The sequence below is a fragment of the Salvelinus fontinalis genome, chromosome 3, assembly GCF_029448725.1.
Source record: "Salvelinus fontinalis isolate EN_2023a chromosome 3, ASM2944872v1, whole genome shotgun sequence".
NCBI lineage: Eukaryota > Metazoa > Chordata > Actinopteri > Salmoniformes > Salmonidae > Salvelinus > Salvelinus fontinalis.
In genome coordinates this window covers 11,583,958-11,603,062 of record NC_074667.1, presented here as the reverse complement: position 1 = coordinate 11,603,062, position 19,105 = coordinate 11,583,958, and the positions used below count along the sequence as shown (strand labels likewise).

At 40.1% G+C, this 19,105-nt stretch overlaps 1 protein-coding gene across 1 annotated transcript in view; it reads left to right on the top strand.

The window, feature by feature from the left end:
- The first annotated feature begins 7,537 nt into the window (after positions 1–7,537).
- The window catches only part of LOC129838829 (complement C3-like), a 56,558-nt gene continuing 44,990 nt past the window's right edge, over positions 7,538–19,105 (top strand). Inside the window, exons 1-6 of the mRNA XM_055906049.1 lie at positions 7,538–7,685; positions 10,841–11,036; positions 13,033–13,201; positions 13,854–13,924; positions 15,809–15,897; positions 15,987–16,069. Coding sequence (XP_055762024.1) covers positions 7,612–7,685; positions 10,841–11,036; positions 13,033–13,201; positions 13,854–13,924; positions 15,809–15,897; positions 15,987–16,069 — 682 coding nt within the window. The 5' untranslated portion in view covers positions 7,538–7,611. The remainder of the gene's footprint in view (positions 7,686–10,840; positions 11,037–13,032; positions 13,202–13,853; positions 13,925–15,808; positions 15,898–15,986; positions 16,070–19,105) is intronic.

Genomic DNA, 19,105 nt, shown 5'->3' with positions numbered 1-19,105 from the left:
CTTCTTATGGCTGGGGGGCAGTATTGAGTAGCTTGGATGAATAAGATGCCCAGAGTAAACTGCCTGCTACTAAGATGTGCATATTATTAGTATATTTGGATAGAAAACACTCTGAAGTTTCTAAAACTGTTTGAATGATGTCTGTGAGTATAACAGAACACATATGGCAGGCAAAAACCTGAGACAAAATGGATGAGTTTTCACTTCCTACGGCTTCCACTAGATGTCAACAGTCAATAGAACTTTGTCTGATGACTCTAATGTGAAGGGGGGCCGAAGGAGACAGGAATGAGTATGCACTGCCATGAGGTGACCACGCTTTGACCACGCGCGTTCACGTGAGAGGCAGCTCCATTCCATCGCTCAACTGAAGTCAATGTAATTCTCCGGCTGGAACATTATTCAAGATATATGTTAACAACATTCTGAAGATTTATTCAATACATCGTTTGACATGTTTCTACGGACTGTTACGGAACTTTTGGACATTTCGTCAGGTTTTAGTGAAAGCGCTTTCCTGACGTTGTATTTGTATACCAAACACGCGACAAACATAGCTATTATGGACATAAATGATGGACATTTCTTGTGGGAGTCCTGGGAGTGCATTCCGACGAAGATCAGCAAAGGTAAGTGTAGATTTATAATGCTTTTTATGAGTTTTGTTGACTGCACAATTTGGACAGGTAACTGTATGGCTTGCTTTTGTGGCTGAACGCTGTTTTCAGATTATTGAATATTGTGTTTTGCCGTTAAACTTTTTGAAATCTGACACAGCGGTTGCATAAGGAACAAGTGTACCTGTAATTCTATGTAAAACATGTATCTTTCATCAAAGTTTATGATGAGTATTTATGTTATTTGACGTGGCTCTCTGCAATTTCTCTGGATATTTGAGGCATTTCTGAACATGGCTCCAATGTAAACGGAGGTTTTTGGATATAAATATGAACATAATCGAACAAAACATACATGTATTGTGTAACATGAAGTCCTATGAGTGTCATCTGATGAAGATCATCAAAATTTTGTGATTCATTTTATCTCTATTTCTGCTTTTTGTGACGCCTCTCTTTGGCTGGAAAAATGGCTGTGACTAGGTGCTGACCTAACATAATCGCATGGTATGCTTTCGTCGTAAAGCCTTTTTGAAATCGGACACTGTGGTTGGATTAACAACAAGATTATCTTTAAAATGGTGTAAAATACTAATTATGAGATTTCTGTTTGAATTTGGTGCCCTGCACTTTCACTGGCTGTTGTCATATCGATCCTGGGATGTGGGGTAGTGGGATTTCAGCCCGTCTCATCCCTAAGAAGTTAAGGACACAATCCCTGATCATATAGCCACGTACATTAACGAACGAAAAGTAAAGACTGTCGCTGAAGCTGCGGTTTTGGTGGACGAGTATGTTTTGACTCACTAAAGTGTCTTTGCAGAGCCCCGTATTAGGAGTGAGTGGGTGCGTTCGGAGAGATTTGGGCCTCGCCCACCGAGATACTTTGGTTCACGGGCAGAGTTTTATGGGGGGGGTGACGTCCCTCCCACTCTGTCTGCCGAATTCTTTCTCTTTGCTCTTGTTTTCCTTAATAGGATGTCGGTGGGCGGAGCCGGGAGGGTCGTCAGCGAAATGGGACACACCTGGGTTTGGGTGTGTCCCAGGATAAATGCACCTCTTCCCCATTTATTGAGGAGGCTCTCTCCACGCATTCAAAGATAGATTTTGGTTATGGCATTTTTGTTTGTTTGCGTTGGCACCTTTCAACACCCCTCATTATCACATTTATGCACGCAACCACTCACTTACACTATTGATTTACTGACTACACACACCATTGTTAATTATTTAGTTTACTTTAGTTAATAAATATATTTTGTTATTTCTTATCTCCACGTTGTCTTCCTTTTTGTTAAGAACTTTGAGCCGGACACTGCCTAGTTTCGTTCTGTATTTGCCTACTTTAAACTTAAGGCCATTCTTCCATCCTTCCCAACCTTTTGGTGACCCATTGTCAGCAAGACATTTGTCGGTGGACTAAGGCTTCTGCAGCATCAAAGTCGCACTCACTTGGAAACTCATTCTACTCATACATAGCTTTTTCCTCGCTTTCACGGATCCCTCGAACTGTCATTACGCACACTTGATCCCCATTTTCCTTGATTAAATACTAAGTATGCCCTTTGTTCACCATGGTCTTGTCGGTTATTGTTCCCATTCCTGTTGGTCGTGTGAGTACCTATGCGTTGGTGCAGCTGTTATGCTGCGTGCTTTATGTTGTGTATTACGGGTGTCTGTCACGACTTCCGCCGAGGTCGGTTCCTCTCCTTATTCGGGCGGAGTTCGGCGGTCGACGTCACCGGTCTTCTAGCTATTGCTGATCCATCTTTAATTTTCCATTGGTTTTGTCTTTATTTTCTACACACCTGGTTTTCATTATCCAATTACATGTTCATGTATTATGCAACCCTCATGAATTGTAAATCAGTAATTTCTCCCAACAGATGTCAAAGAAAAGCTCTCACACACACGCACACACACACACAGCAAGGATGGAGTGAAAAGTACGGTGTTGAAAGACACACAGAGCCTGCAAGGACATTACCATTATCTCTAAGCCATGCCGAGTTCAACGAGATGCCCCGCTTGACCGTAGCTTGCTCGGTCTGAGCGCAGCGACAGTGACAAGAAGAAGGACCCAAATTAACCTTGACCTCAATTTCAAGTTTTTTGCTTTTGGGAGACAGAGAGAGAACCGTTAAGGTTAGAAGCACAATTTGACCTCAGGAACGTTCCTAAGGTCCTCCCGATCTGTGCAAGCCTAACCATGACCGTGTGGCATTAACCCTTAACAGTTAAAAGAAGGTGTTTACATCAAACAGTTTACAATGACATCTCACCCCTTAGGAACACATTGCCTGCACCCCTAAATTCAACCTGAAGCCTATGTGGGTTATGAATGTCTTATGAACCTGTCTTCGATGACAATCCATCAGGCCACTATGAGGTCTACCTGTGTTGATTCTAAGCTTCCTGGAGCAACCGGAAGTGATTAAAATCACCCTAAAAGTGCTTTTCCATAACCAACCAGCAGTTTGTGATATATAGTGCATTCAACCCTGTGTAAATCAGTCAGTTCTTAACGTATAGACTTAAAACTCGGGATTCTGTAAAAGCATACCCCAATCAGGATATGAATTTATTTATAGCTTCCTGTGCCAACCGGAAGTGCCTTATAATGGTGCTGTTCGAAGGGTTAAAAAAGTCAGATCTTTCCAAAACTTTAAATGTGTGATTAGGCAACCCTCATGAACTGTAAATCAGTCATGTCTCCAATAAAATTTCCAAGAACCCCCCCCCCCACACACACACACACACAGCTCACACACACAGAAAGGATGGAGGGACACAGTGTGGGGTGTAGAGAGACAGTGCCTGCAATAGTTACTTTTGTTTGAACTTTTAAAGAACCGTCAGACCTAGAGTTCTGAAACTTTAGAAACCTGTTCTAGAGCTTAGGTCGATAGTGCACGGTGAGTTATGTGGCTCTAATGTTCTCAGACCGATAAACAGCCTCGTACATTTGCAATGACTTCAATTAATTTTGACCATTACGAAAATGGCGACATTTAGAAAAGTCCCAGAGTCGCAAGACCAGGTGCATTGAAACCGGCTCGGCCCATAGAGACGGACCCCAACGTTTCTGTCTGATAACTCATTCAAGCACCCCGTAGCAAGGCATGGAAAAAAAGTGGATTTTCAGCACCAATTAAGGTCTTGCTCGGGCACCGAATGACATATCGAACCGAAACTTGGGATTCGAGGTCGCCTCACATAGGGCTACACACAATGTCAGAATTGGACCCGCAGCTAGAACATAACTACGTGTTATATGTTTTATTATGGTTTAAGTAGAAGGCGCTGTGAATTTTGGGCCTGCTCTGAAATATGTGATAGTTGGCTTCTAAACGTGTTGGAAAAAGTGGGTGTGGTGTCTGATGGTATGACATTCTGAAATCAACACCAACGAGTGATGGAGAGGAATCAGAATCACTGCCCGACCATCCCGGGTTCATCGGCCCAGTCAATTTCACATTCCTGCAGTATTTTTGAGCATGTCAAATTCGTGATGGTATATACCCATTGAAACATATTGCAAATGCACGTTACATTTGCAATATGATGTGATGTTTTTCACTGTTGAATCATATTGCAAATGTAACGTGCATTTGAAATATGTTTCAACAGTGAAAAACATCACCAAATGCACATGATGAAATCAACACAACGAGCGATGGAGAGGAACCACTATCACTGCCCGGCCATCCCGAGTTCATCAGGCCAGTCAATTTTGCATTTCTGCAGTATTTTTGAGAATGCCAAATTCGTGATGGTAATTGAAACATATTGAAACATATTGCAAATGCACAGTAATTGGTAATGGGTAGTTGAAACACATTGAAACATATTGCAAATGCACAGTACATTTTTTGGCTATGTTTCATGTTTTATACTACGGCCCCAAATCAATGGGTGCTGGCCTGAGTGATTTATGGAGGTTTTCAAAAAAGTCAAAAAATATTCTGTTTTTTCTTCTCGAAAATATTCTATGTTTTTTCTTCTGGAGTCAATGGCCTGAGTGATTTATGGAGGATTTTTAAAAAAGTCTAAAAATATTCTATGTTTCATGTTTTGGGTTACCAAGCGTGATTTTTCAAAACGGTTTTAAATTCTTTTATGGGGCATCCAGACTTCCATGCCCGCTATGGGAGCACTATACTACGGCCCAAATCAATGGGGGCTGGCCTGAGTGACTTAGCCTGAGTGACTTCAAAAAAGTCAAAAAATATTCTGTTTTTTCTTCTCGAAAATATTCTATATTTTTTCTTCTGGAGTCAATGGCCTGAGTGATTTATGGAGGTTTTCAAAAAAAGTCAAAAAATATTCTGTTTTTTCTTCTCGAAAATATTCTATGTTTCATGTTTTGGGTTACCAGGCACGATTTTCAATACGGTTTTAAATGCTTCATTTTGGCCTTTTTTTTAAAATGTTATTTTCGACTTTTGACTTCCTATGAAATCATACTGTCCTTATGGACAAGTACAAAAAAAATGATGATAATAAAATATGACAAAAGTATGTTCATACAGTTCTTATACATGTGAAATTGACATAAAAATCGAAAGAATTTCGAAATGGTCCAGAAAGCACTTTTTTAAAGGGGGTGATAAGTTTTTTCAAATTTTTTCATATTTTTGACTTTTGACTTCCTATGATATCATATTGCAAATGCACAAAACATATGCCTTATGTACAAGTAAACATTTAAAAAAAAAATATGATAATAACATTTGACCAGTGGTGGGCCGTCAGGGCCTGCAAGGCCTTCTCTGCTGTCCTAAACATCATCAGAATATATATTTTTTTAAATATATTTTCCCACAAATATGTATTAAATTATTCCCCAGAGTAAGAGTTATACTCTTCATTTCATAGCTTTCCTCTTGATTGCAATGCTTCCAGCCCCAGGTTGAGATTTGGAGGGCTGGTCTTTATGTTAGATCTTTTATCCAATCATATTCAGCCATCATGTGTTGCCAGGGATCTAAAATCTGCCCTCAGGCCTTCAGAATCAACAGTGCGGGCGCTTGTAGCTTATAGTGAATGGATATGAAAATTTAGTGTCAACCAATCAGCTTTAGAGTTGGCTATTGTACGCCTGCTGGCTGGCTCCAGTGTTACACAGGAGCCAGCTAGCAGGCGTAGTGCGTGCACGTCTTTTGATTGGACTACCAATATTGAGAGGCAGGTCCTATGGGCAGGTATACGCAGATCTAGGAAACTGAATTTGATAAACAAATTAATTTGTGTACTACTAAGCTGTTTTTTCAACCCACAATGGCGGAAGGAGGAGAAGATATCGATTTGGTTGAGGATATAATCATAACGCCATTCTCAAGACGAACTTTTCAAGAAAAGTTAGACATTGTAAGGGGTTGTTCGCTCGCCACTTTCAAAGTTTCAACTACGAGCGCTGTCAATGGCTCACAGGCTCCCCGAGAAGCACTGCAAACTGTACTGCTGGGAATGCCTATTATTTGCAAGTGATCGATTTGGTGTTTGGAGCCACACTGGCTTTGCAAACTTGAGTTGTCTAACCAAGGCAGCAACGAGACACCAAAGTACGGCTGGGCACTTACAAGCAATGGTGCTTTTGAAAACTTTTGGGGACACCGGAGTGGATCTGCAGCTCAAAGAACAAGCGCGCAGGGCAACGGAGCTGCACAATGAAAAGGTGAAGGGAAATATTGAAAAGACTCATTGATTGTGTCATGTTTTTGGGTAAACACTGTTTACCCAAAAATGTCAATTTGTCAATTTCAAGGTGACGCAACGCCTGGTTATACTGCGTTTCTGTCTAAATGTATCGTGTCTAAAGCCATGGCATCATAATGATGGTAGAGGTGGATTAATTCGGGTGGGACTGTGTAGTACCTCACTGAAGGCCCAGGCCCCAGGCCCACAGCACGCCACTGCATTTGACAAAAGTATGTTCATACAGTTCTTATACATGTGTAATTTACATAAAAATCGAAAGAATTTCGAAAAACAGTCCAGAAAGCACTTTTTTAAGGGGTTGATAAGTTTTTGCAAAAATGTTAAAAATGTCAAAATTTTACTCTTGGGTCTTGACTTGTGTTACATTTGCAATATGAAAAGTTACGGTAAAGCCACCTATGGGATTTTTGGAGTGTTACAATTGGCATTTGCCATATGACATTTGCAATCAACTTTGGATGAAACGCGGCCGAATTGAGTGGTATTGTCCATCGTGTATATGTTTTGGACGGTGCCAATGACTTCCCATTCTATTTTGTCCATTTCAGGGGGGGGGGGTGTTCCCTTACATAAATGGGAGACATTAGGGATGTGAAAAAACATTTGTATTTTGTTGTACCTTGGGTAGGGTTATCTGAAAAAGATTGGGGGCATTGCCATTTGCCCATTACATAACAAACACTGTTTGCAGAGAGAGAGAAAAGCTGCCAGGAAATGTCATTGAAATGATCAATCAGTAACCCACACACACATCAGCTAAATCATAAAAAATTTACCAGTTATTGGTGGGCAAGAATGGCTCAAACATCTATTTGGTCAAAGTTAAGTAGAAACAGAAATTTTGCATCTATCAGAAACCTACTTAGCCTATTGTTTTTCATTAAAGAGTCTCTCAGTTGAACTCCTTCACACATTCATTTAATTTATCTAGCCAACCGGTTTCCCAAGTTCTCGTTTTTTTAAGATACCTACATGCCATCTTAAGCACTGACATGCATAGGTATAGACTTAACAGCAATAAATAAAGAATTACACACAGTTAAGAGGAGTCTCATTAATTAGGTGGCAGAAGTAGGATTTAAGGGGTGTCTTGTATCTCGCTGTCCTGGGAATTCCCAATTCTGCTAAGAACAAATACAGGGAGGGAGGGTGAGCATGTTGTCTGGCACCCGTCCCAATGTGGAGGGTCAAGAGCAGTTACGGTCAGGAAAATGCAACGATAAAAGCTTGAGCCTGGGTGCAGCAATTTAATTTGGATTTGAATCAGACTCACATGATGCGGGTGGAGCTGGTGTTGCTGGCCGCTGTGGCTCTGTCTCTCCCTATGCTCTCCAAGGGTGAAGTGCTGTGAGTACATCATAAATAAGATAGTTTTCAACGTGGTACAACATTTGGTCCCACAATTGTAAAGGCAATACATCAGCCATCATTCCAAGAATTGTCAGGGTAAACTTATCATAGAAACATTGATAAATAATAAGTAGTACTTCTAAAAATGGTAGTATTAATAGCTAGGTTTCCATCCAATTGGCAACATTACGGATTTGTTGCGGATAAAATTGACTAGTTGTGGATAAATATCTGTGTGTAATGACGTAGTGCATTACAATGACGATAATAATAACAACAATAACAATAATGACGTAGTCCATTACACACAGAAGTTCAATGTGTTTCCATCGCATTTCCAACTTGCGTTAAATAGCAAATGTGCCTACTCTGGTCTTGGAAAATGCGCTCTAGCCAACCGCTCGCAGATACAGTGCAGGTAGGCTAGTGTAGTAGATGAGATTATTATGGATAAGAGTGAGAGAGAATATTTGTATTTGTCAAACGGCAGCCAAGCATCGATCATCATATTACCAGAATAAGACCCTCAATATTTATTGGAAAGAAGTATCAAGATCACTGTGCACTTTTAACCACCCTGTGAAGGACCACACACCATATCATCGCGTAGCTCGATATGATGGTTATTATATCAATATTTGTGCATAAAGGAGTTTCCACAGATATTCTCGCATAATTATTTTTACAGACACAAAAAGATGACATGTCAAACAAACAAATTATCTGTCTGCATTTATAAAATTGTACCGAAATGTATAGTTTCCATCACAGCTGTCGTGATTATTTTTTAGTTGATGATTTTTACACTGTGGATGATACGTGGCTAGCGCCTGTCACGTTCCTGACCTTATTTCCTTTGTTTAGTCTTTGTTTAGTTGGTCAGGACGTGAGCTGGGTGGGCATTCTATGTTTTGTGTTTCTATGTTGGGTTTGTTGTTTGGCCTAATATGCTTCTCAATCAGAGGCAGGCGTTTGTCATTGTCTCTGATTGGGAACCATATTAAGGTAGCCTGTTTTCACTGTTGGTTTGTGGGTGATTGTTCCTGTTTGTGCGTTCATGTGTTCTATGTTCTCTAGTTCAGGACTGTAGCTTCGTTGGTTTTCGTCTGTTTATTGTTTTGTTTGTATTGAAGAAGTAATAAATATGGATACATACCACGCTGCGCTTTGGTCCTCCTCTCCTTCTACCGACGGAAGCCGTTACAGCGCCATACAATTTATTGTTTACCAGTTACTGTGCATGCTTTGTGGATTTATTCATGTTTTGTTCGCATGGTCACTGCGGGTACCGTAATGTTATGACACACCAGTTGAATTTTACACCAAAAATTACACCAAAAAGTACAATATATTATAAAAAAGGAGGGGGGGAATGCTTAAAGGGATTGTTCACCTTTTAAGTCAAATAGGAAGATTGGGATTTTACAACTTGATGTTAAGAAGTTCCTCACCCTGAAAGTAGTCTATTGGCCGGGAGAAACTGTAATCTGTGGTTTGGTTTTCTTTAAACAACCTCTACAAACATCAGCTTACTTTAGCCACCGTCTCGACCTCTGCTGTCTCTACCTCTGAATGCTCGGCTATGAAAAGCCAACTGACATTTAGGATATTAGGGGGTAACTAGCCCCTCCTAAGAACAATGTCTAATTGCTGACAACAACAAAAAGAAACCTTTGAAAAAAATTGAAGGTCATGCTTAGGCGAATAAACTATAAGGGGAAATAAATGGGTACAGTTTACATTTAAACTCCATTTAATACGTTTTATTTGGAAATTATTTAGTAAGTAAGAATTAAAACACACATGTCACTATTAATATCCGCAGTATGAGGAGATTTATTGTAAAGTGACTCTTTTTATTAACTCACCTGCACATGAATTTACTTTGTTCTTTCTTTGTTGATCCATACATTCCATTATGTACAATTACACTGAATATTATTTGAATAATGCAAGATTTTAAATCCCAGCAGTCAATGAAATTACATTTAGGAGCAAAAGGTTTTCAATAGTTGTTTTTAATTCATTAATGTCACGTCCCTGACCTGTTTTCTCTTGTTTTTGTATGTGTTTAGTTGGTCAGGGCGTGATTTGGGGAGGGCATTCTATGTTATGTGTTTCTATGTTTAGGTTCATTGTCATTTAGCCTGATATGGTTCTCAATCAGGGACAGGTGTTTTACGTTTCCTCTGATTGAGAACCATATTAAGGTAGGTTGTTCACACTGTTTGTTTGTGGGTGGTTGTCTTCCGTGTCTGTGTCTGTGTCTGTGCACCACACGGGACTGTTTCGTTTGTGTCGCCTGTACCTGTTCATGCGTTCTTCGTGTTTATGTAAGTTCGTTTGTTCAGGTCTGTTGACTTCGTTTATTATTTTGTAAATTCTCAAGTGTGTTTAGTTTTCGTCTTGTTTAATAAATATCATGTCGTATAACAACGCTGCGCTTTGGTCCAATCCCTACTCCTCCTCGTCGGACGAAGAGGAGGAGGACAACCGTTACAATTAAAAACGTTTTTTTTATTGAAATATAATATTTGAATAGGAATATAACTAATAACATTGGAATATAACATTTAATAATAATAATTTAACTAATGAACAAATCCATTCAGTGTAACATAGATATCTTATGCTCTGTTATTGCACAATTCTAATTTGTACATAAGCCTACTAGAACCTTGTTCAGGGGTAATACATTTCTGACACACAATGATGGTCTCTGCAGATTACAGCATTTTGCTATACTTTATGAATGGCGTGATAAATGGGAACTAAAAAGGATTATTATGCTGCTCCAAACACAGCATGTTGCTGCAGACAGATGCCCAATAAACACATATGCAAACAGATGCAAGTACACACACACGGATCAGATGTCAGTCATTCCATAACAAAAAGGTCTAGGCCGGGATTGAGTGCACTAAGACCGCCAACAATATGCCTTTTAAAGGCATTTTCTCCAACATTCACGGAGATCACATTCGTGGTAAATGCTGCGCGTGTCAGCTCAACTGTAAATTACCTTTAAAGTCTGTTTATAGTGTGCTGTGCTATGACGTGCCTTGAATTAAATCCCGGCCTTAGTCAAGTACAAATCAATCTTCCACCCTCCATATTTCTAATCTTCCTTTCTTCTCTCTTAACCACTGCAGGTATGTCATGTCTGCTCCTAACCCTCTACGGGTGGGTAGCATGGAGAGGGTCTTTGTTGAAGCTCAAGATTACTCAGGGGTTGATTTCAATGTCAAACTCACGGTGAAGAACTTCCCTGCAAAAGATAAACTGCTCGCATCTACAAGTGTGTCCCTGAATTTAGTTAACAAATACCAGGCACTTATGGAAGTTAACGTAAGTCTTTATATATGTTTCCTTACATAAATTAAATGTACAGTGGCTTCAGAAAGTATTCACACCCCTTGACCTTTTCCACATTTTGTTGTGTTACAGAGTGAATTAAAATTGATTATATTTAGATTTTTGTCACTGGCCTACACACAATACCCCATAATGTTTTTTTTTTTTTTACAAATTCAAAACTGAAAAGCTGAAATGTCCTGAGTCAATAATTATTCAATCCCTTTGTTATGTCAAGCCTATATAAGTTCAGGAGTAAACGTGCTTAACTACTCACATAATACATTGTATGCACTCACTCTGTGTGCAACAAAACTGTTTAAAATGATTTTGAATGACTTCCTCATCTCTGTACCCCACGAATACAATTATCTGTAAGGTCCCTCAGTCGAGCAGTGCATTTCAAATACAGATTCAACCACAAAGACCAATGAGGTTTTCCAATGGCTCTAAAAGAAGCAGACATTGAATGTCCCTTTGAGCATGGTGAAGTTACTACTTACACTTTGGAGGGTCTATCAATAGACCCAGTCACTAAAAAGATACAGGCGTCCTTCCTAACATAGTTGCCGAAGAGGAAGGAAACCGCTCAGTGATTTCACCAGGAGGCCAATGGTGACTTTAAAAAAGAGTTTAATGGCTGTGATAGGAGAAAACTGAGGATGCATCAACAACATTGTAGTTCATCCACAATACTAACCTAATTAACAGAGTGAAAGAAGAAAGCCTGGACAAAATAAAAAATATTCCAAAACATGCATCCTGTTTTCAACAAGGCACTAAAATACTGCAAAAAAATGTGGCATAGCAATCAAATCAAATGGAATTTTATTGGTCACATACACATATTTAGCAGATGTTATTGCAGGTGTAGCGAAATGCTTGTGTTTATAGCTCCAACAGTGCAGTAATATAAAAAAGTTCACAACAATACACACAATGCACACAAATCTAAAAGTAAAATAATGGAATTAAGAAATATAGATATTAAGACGTGTAATGTCGGAGGGGCATGGACTTAAATACAGTAGAATAGAACACAGTTTATACATATGAGATGAGTATAGCAAAAATATGTAAACATAATTAAAGTGACTAGTGTTCCATTATTGAAGTGGCCAGTGATTTCAAGTCTATGTATATAGGGTAGCAGCCTCTAAGGTGTCCTGAATACAAAGTGTTGTGTTTGGGGCAAATCCAATACAACACATTACCGAGTACCACTCTCCATATTTTCAATTATAGTGGTGGCTGCATCATGTTATGGGTATGCTTGTAATCGTTAAGGACTGGGGAGTTTTTCAGGATAAAAAAATTAATGGAATGGAGCTAAGCACAGGCAAAATCCTAGAGGAAAACATGGTTCAGCCAGCTTTCCACCAGACACTGGGAGACAAATTCACCTTTCAGCAGGAAAATAACCTAAAACACAAGGCCAACTATACACCGGAGTTGCGTACAGTACCAGGAAGACAGTGAATGTTCCTGAGTGGCCAAGTTACAGTTCTGACTTAAATCTACTTGAAAATACTTGTCTAGCAATGACCAACAACCAATTTGACAGAGCTTGAAGAATTTTGAAAATTATAATGGGCAAATGTCGCACAATCCAGGTGTGGAAAGCTCTTAGGGACTTACCCTGAAAGACTTACAGTTGTAATCGTTGCCAAATGTGCTTCTGGAAAGTATTGACTCAAGATTGTGAATACTTATGTAAATGAGATATTTCTGCATTTAATTTTCAATACATTTGCAAAAATGTCTAAAAACATTTTTTCACTTTGTCATAATGGGGTGTAGATGGGTGATAATTTTTTTTGTTAATCCATTTTGAATTCAGGCTGTATTACAAAATGTGGAATAAGTCAAAGGATATGAAGGCACTGTATCTGAGATCACTTCATGTAAGATATTAATTTCAGTATTTTACCTGTGGTCGTGTACTTCGCACAAAAAAACCTCATCACTTGTGTTTTCTCAAACTTGCCAGATCTTGGAGGGACCTGACATCTTCGATGAGGACTACACAGTGAAACAGTATGTGTACCTGCAAGCTGAGTTCCCAGGCAGCAGTCTTGAAAAAGTAGTCCTGGTCTCCTTTCAAACCGGCTACATATTTGTACAAACGGACAAAACCATTTACACGCCAGAAAGTAAAGGTATGGCTGAGCCCACTGACCTAAAGCCTTCGAATTAGCATTGCTCAGCAATCACCTCTGCTCAGGGGCGGACTGTAACCAGAAATCGACCCTATTATTTCTAACGAACCGGACCATTTTTTAAAACTTGAGGCCACCATACGGCCCATGTCTTTTTCTTGGGGCCCCCAATCTTAGCCAGATAAAAAAACTAGTTAGACAGGCCCACTGGGGTAAAAATGGACCGGCCCATCTGTCATTTGCCCGAAATGCCAGAAGGCCAGTCTACCCCTGTGAATCAGTTTGATTAATTTGGGGTCAGGTCGAAAGTCACATGAAACATTAATGGACATTTATATTTTTTAATTTATTTTTAATTTCACCTTTATTTAACCATGTAGGCTAGTTGAGAACAAGTTCTCATTTGCAACTGCGACCTGGCCAAGATAAAGCAAAGCAGTTTGACACATACAACAACACAGAGTTACACATGGAATAAACAAACATACAATCAATAATACAGTAGAAAAATCTATGTACAGCATGTGCAAATTAGGTATCTAGCTAGCTGGGGGATGAACATTGGGGTGATTTGACCCAGAGTCAAAATTGTGTTACTCTAATTAATCCACAGATATAAGGGTGAACCTAACATCTTAAACTGCATTCTTAGTGTATTACAGAGTCTTTGCCTTAAACACCGGTCTAGAGCCTGTAACAGATATCATCAATGTGGAAATTATGGTAAGTTGTCTTCTTTCACATATCATGTGCAGTTAAAGTCGGAAGTTTACATACACCTTAGCCAAATACATTTAAACTCTGTTTTTCCCAATTCCTGACATTTAATCAGAGTAAAAATTCCCTGTCTTTAGGTCAGTTAGGATCACCACATTATTTTAAGAATGTGAAATGTCAGAATAATACTAGAGAGAATGATTTATTTCAGCTTTTATTTCTTTCATCACATTCCCAGTGGGTCAGAAGTTTACATGCACTCAATTAGTATTTGGTAGAATTGCCTTTAAAATGTTTAACTTGGGTCAAACATTTCGGGTAGCCTTCCACAAGCTTCCCACAATAAGTTGGGTGAATTTTGGCCCATTCCTCCTGACAGAGCTGGTGTAACTGAGTCAGGTTTGTAGGCCTCCTTGCTCACACACGCTTTTCAGTTCTACCAACAAATTTTCTATGGGATTGAAGTCAGGGCTTTGTGATGGCCACTCCAATACCTTGACTTTGTTGTCCTTAAGCCATTTTTCCCCAACTTTGGAAGTATGCTTGGGGTCATTGTCCATTTGGAAGACCCATTTGCAACCAAGCTTTAACTTCATGACTAAAGTCTTGAGACGTTGCTTCAATATAGCCACATAATTTTCCTGCCTCATGATGCCATCTATTTTGTGACGTTTTTTTATTTTTTATTTTTTTATTTTACCTTTATTTAACTAGGCACATCAGTTAAGAACAAATTCTTATTTTCAATGACAGCCTAGGAACAGTGGGTTAACTGCCTTGTTCAGGGGCAGAATGACAGATAGTTACCTTGTCGGCTCGGGGATTCGATCTTGCAACCTTTCGGTTACTAGTACAACACTCTAACCACTAGGCTAACCACTCTAACCACTAAGTGCACCAGTCCCTCCTGCAGCAAAGCAACCCTACAACATCATGCTGCCACCCCCTTGCTTCACGGTTGGGATGGTGTTCTTCAACTTGCAAGCTTTCCCCTTTTTCCTCCTAACATAATGATGGTCATTATGGCCAAACAGTTCTATTTCTGTTTCATCAGACCAGAGGACATTTCTCCAAAAAGTACAATCTTTGTCCCCATGTGCAGTTGTAAACTGCAGTCTGGCTTTTCTATGGTGGTTTTGGAGCAGCGGCTTCTTCCTTGCTGAGCGGCCTTTCAGGTTGTGTCGATATAGGACTCGTTTTACTGTGGATATAACGAAGCAACGTCTTTACCTGCTTCCTCCAGCATCTTCACAAGGTCCTTTGCTGTTGTTCTGAGATTGATTTGCACTTTTCGTACCAAAGTACGTTCATCTCTAGGAGACAGAACGCGTCTCCTTCCTGAGCGCTATGATGGCTGCGTGGTCCTATGGTGTTTATACTTGCGTACTATTGTTTGAACGTGGTACCTTCAAGCATTTGGAAATTGCTCCCAAGGATGAACCAGTCTTGTGGAGGTCTACAATTTTTTTAATGAGGTCTTGGCTGATTTCTTTTGATTTTCCCATGATGTCAAGCAAAGAGGCACTGAGTTTAAAGGTAGGCCTTGAAATACATCCACAGGACTACCTCCAATTGGCTCAAATGATGTCAATTTGCCTATCAGAAGCTGCTAAAGCCAAGATTTTCTAAGCTGTTTATAGGCACAGTCAACTTAGTGTATGCAAACTTCTGATCCACTGAAATTGTGATACATTGAATTATAAGTGAAATAATCTGTCTGTTAACAATTGCTGGAAAAATTACTTGTGTCATGCACAAAGTAGATGTCCTAACCGACTTGCCAAAACTATAGCTTGTTAACAAGAAGTTTTTGGAGTGGTTGAAAAACGAGTTTTAATTACTCCAACCTAAGTGTATGTAAACTTCCGACTGTATATTGTTTACTTATAGAATCCTGATGGAATCACCTTAAAGCAGGACAATTACAAACCACAAAATGGAATGACATCTGGAGCTTTCCCTGTCCCAGAGATCACCAGGTTTGTTTTTGTTATTCAATCATCCTAACACACTTATGAGGAAAACTTTTGCCTGTGAACTCTTCTGCTCTCATTCTCTCTGAATATAGCTATGGAAACTGGAAAGTGGTGGCCAACTTCAAGAATACCCCACATAAGAACTTCACTGCAGATTTCGAGGTGAAAGAATATGGTAAGAAGGGTATTCATTTGGGTAGTCTTTAATTAAAGGACAAATCCACCACTTTTCAACCTCATATTCATTATCTCCAGAACCATACTGTAACAGACTACATATGTAGAAATGGCACATTTATATAATCTGTGGTTAAAAAGACAAGATGTTTTAATCTCTAATGATGCCATTATGTAGAACATTTTAGTTTATATATTTTTTTCAATAAAACCTAGAAATGCACCGTTTTCAATAAAAAAGAAAGTGGTGGTGGAATTGCCCTTTAAGAATAGTCCTGGCTAGTCTAGGACGGAGTGTTTGTATATAATAAATAGCGCCTATATAAACTAAATGAACTGAACAAAAATATAAACGCAACTAGCAAACAATGTAAAATATTTTACAGAGTTACAATTCATATAAGGAAATCAGTCAATTTAATGTTAATTTAAATGTTTTATTTCACCATTATTTAATTAACCAGGTAGGCCAGTTGAGAACAAGTTCTCATTGACAACTGCGACCTGGCCAAGATAAAGCAAAGCAGTGCGACAAAAAACAACAACACAGAGTTACATGTGGGATAAACAAAAGTACAGTCAAATAACACCATAGAAAAATCTATATACAGTGTGTGCAAATGGCGTAAGGAGGTAAGGTAATAAATAGGCCATAGTAGCGAAGTAATTACAATTTAGCAAATTAACACTGGAGTGATATATGTGCATATGATGATGTACAAGTAGAAATACTGGTGTGCAAAAGAGCAAAAAAAGTAAATAAAAACAATATGGGAATGAGGTAGGTAGTTGGCTGGGCTATTTACAGATGGGCTGTGTACAGCTGCAGCGATCGGTAAGCTGCTCAGATAGCTGATGCTTAAAGTTAGTGAGGGAGATATAAGTCTTCAACTTCAGCGATTTTTGCAATTCGTTCCAGTCATTGGCAGCAGAGAACTGGAAGGAAAGGCGGCCAAAGGAGGTGTTGGCTTTGGGGATGACCAGTGAGATATAACTGCCTGGAGAGCGTGCTACGGGTGGGTGGTGTTATTGTGACCAGTGAGCTGAGATAAGGCAGAGCTTTACCTAGCAAAGACTTATAGATGACCTGGAGCCAGTGGGTCTGGCGACGAATATGTAGCGAGGGCCAGCCTACGACAGCATACAGGTCGCAGTGGTGGGTGGTATATGGGGCTTTGATTACAAAACAAATGGCACTGTGATAGACTGCATCCAGTTAGCTGATTAGAGTGTTGGAGGCTATTTTGTAAATGACATCGCCGAAGTTGAGGATCGGTAGGATAGTCAGTTTTACGAGGGTATGTTTGGTAGCGTGAGTGAAGGAGGCTTTGTTGCGAAATAGGAAGCAGATTCTAGATTTCATTTTGGATTGGAGATGGTGAGTCTGGAAGGAGAGTTTACAGTCTAACCAGACACCTAGGTATTTGTAGTTGTCCACATATTCTAAGTCAGAACCATCCAGAGTAGTGATGCTAGTCAGACGGGCAGGTGCGGGTAGCAATCGGTTGAAGAGCATGCATTTAGTTTTACTAGCGTTTAGGAGCAGTTGGAGGCCACGGAAGTGGAGTGTTGTATGGCATTGAAGCTCGTTTGGAGGTTTGTTAACACAGTGTCCAAAGAAGGGCCAGATGTATACAGAATGGTGTCGTCTGCGTAGAGCTGGATCAAGGAATCACCTGCAGCCACAGCGACATCGTTGATATATAGAGAGAAAAGAGTCGGCCCGCGAATTAAACCCTGTGGTACCCCCATAGAGACTGCCAGAGGTCCGGACAACAGTCCCTCCGATTTGACACACTGAACTCTATCTGAGAAGTAGTTGGTGAATCAGGCGAGGGAGTCATTTGAGAAACTAAGGCTGTTGAGTCTGCCGTTAAGAATACGGTGATTGACAGAGTCGAAAGCCTTGGCCAGGTCGATGAAGACGGCTGCACAGTACTGTCTTTTATCGATGGTGGTTATGATATCGTTTAGGACCTTGAGTGTGGCTGAGGTGCACCCGTGACCAGCTCGGAAACTGGATTGCATAGCGGAGTAGGTATGGTGGGATTCGAAATTATCAGTGATTTGTTTGTTAACTTGACTTTCGAAGACTTTAGAAAGGCAGGGCAGGATGGATATTGGTCTGTAACAGTTTGGGTCTAGAGTGTCCCCCCTTTGAAGAGGGGGATGACTACGGCAGCTTTCCAATCTTTAGAAATCTCGGCCGATACAAAAGAGAGGTTGAACAGACTAAAAATATATTCATCAGTCCCTAATCTATGGATTTCACATGACTGGGAATGCAGATATGCATCTGTTGGTCACAGATACCTTAAAAAAAGGTAGGGGTGTGGATTAGAAAACCGGTCAGTATCTGGTGTGACCAACATTTGCCTCATTCAGCTCGACACATCGCCTTCGCATAGAGTTGATCCGGCTGTTGATTGTGGCCTGTGGAATGTTGTCCCACTCCTCTTCAATGGCTGTGTGAAGTACCTGGATATTGGCGGGAACTAGAACATGATGTCGTACACGTCGATCCAAAGCATTCCAAACATGCTTAATGGGTGACATGTCTGGTGAGTATGCAGGCCATGGAAGAACTGGCACATTTTCAGCTTCCAGGAATTGTGTAAAGACAGTTGAGACATGGGGCCGTGCATTATCATGCTGAAACATGAGTTGATGGTGGCGGATGAATGGCACAACAATGGGCCTCAGGATCTCGTCACGGTATCTCTGTGCACTCAAAATGCCATCGCTAAGATGCAATTGCATTCGTTGTCCGTAGCTTATGTCTACCCATACCATAACGCCACTGCACTTTGGGTTGGGCACTTTGTTCACAACGTTGACATCAGCATACCGCTCGCCCACATGACGCCATACACGCTGTCTGCCATCTACCCAGTACGGTTGAATCGAGCATTTGCCCACTGAAGTCGGTTATGACGCCGAACTGCAATCAGGTTAGTACCCTGGTGAGGATTAGAACGCAGATGATTTTCTCTGAGACGGTTTCTGACAGTTTGTGCAGAAATTTTTCAGCAAA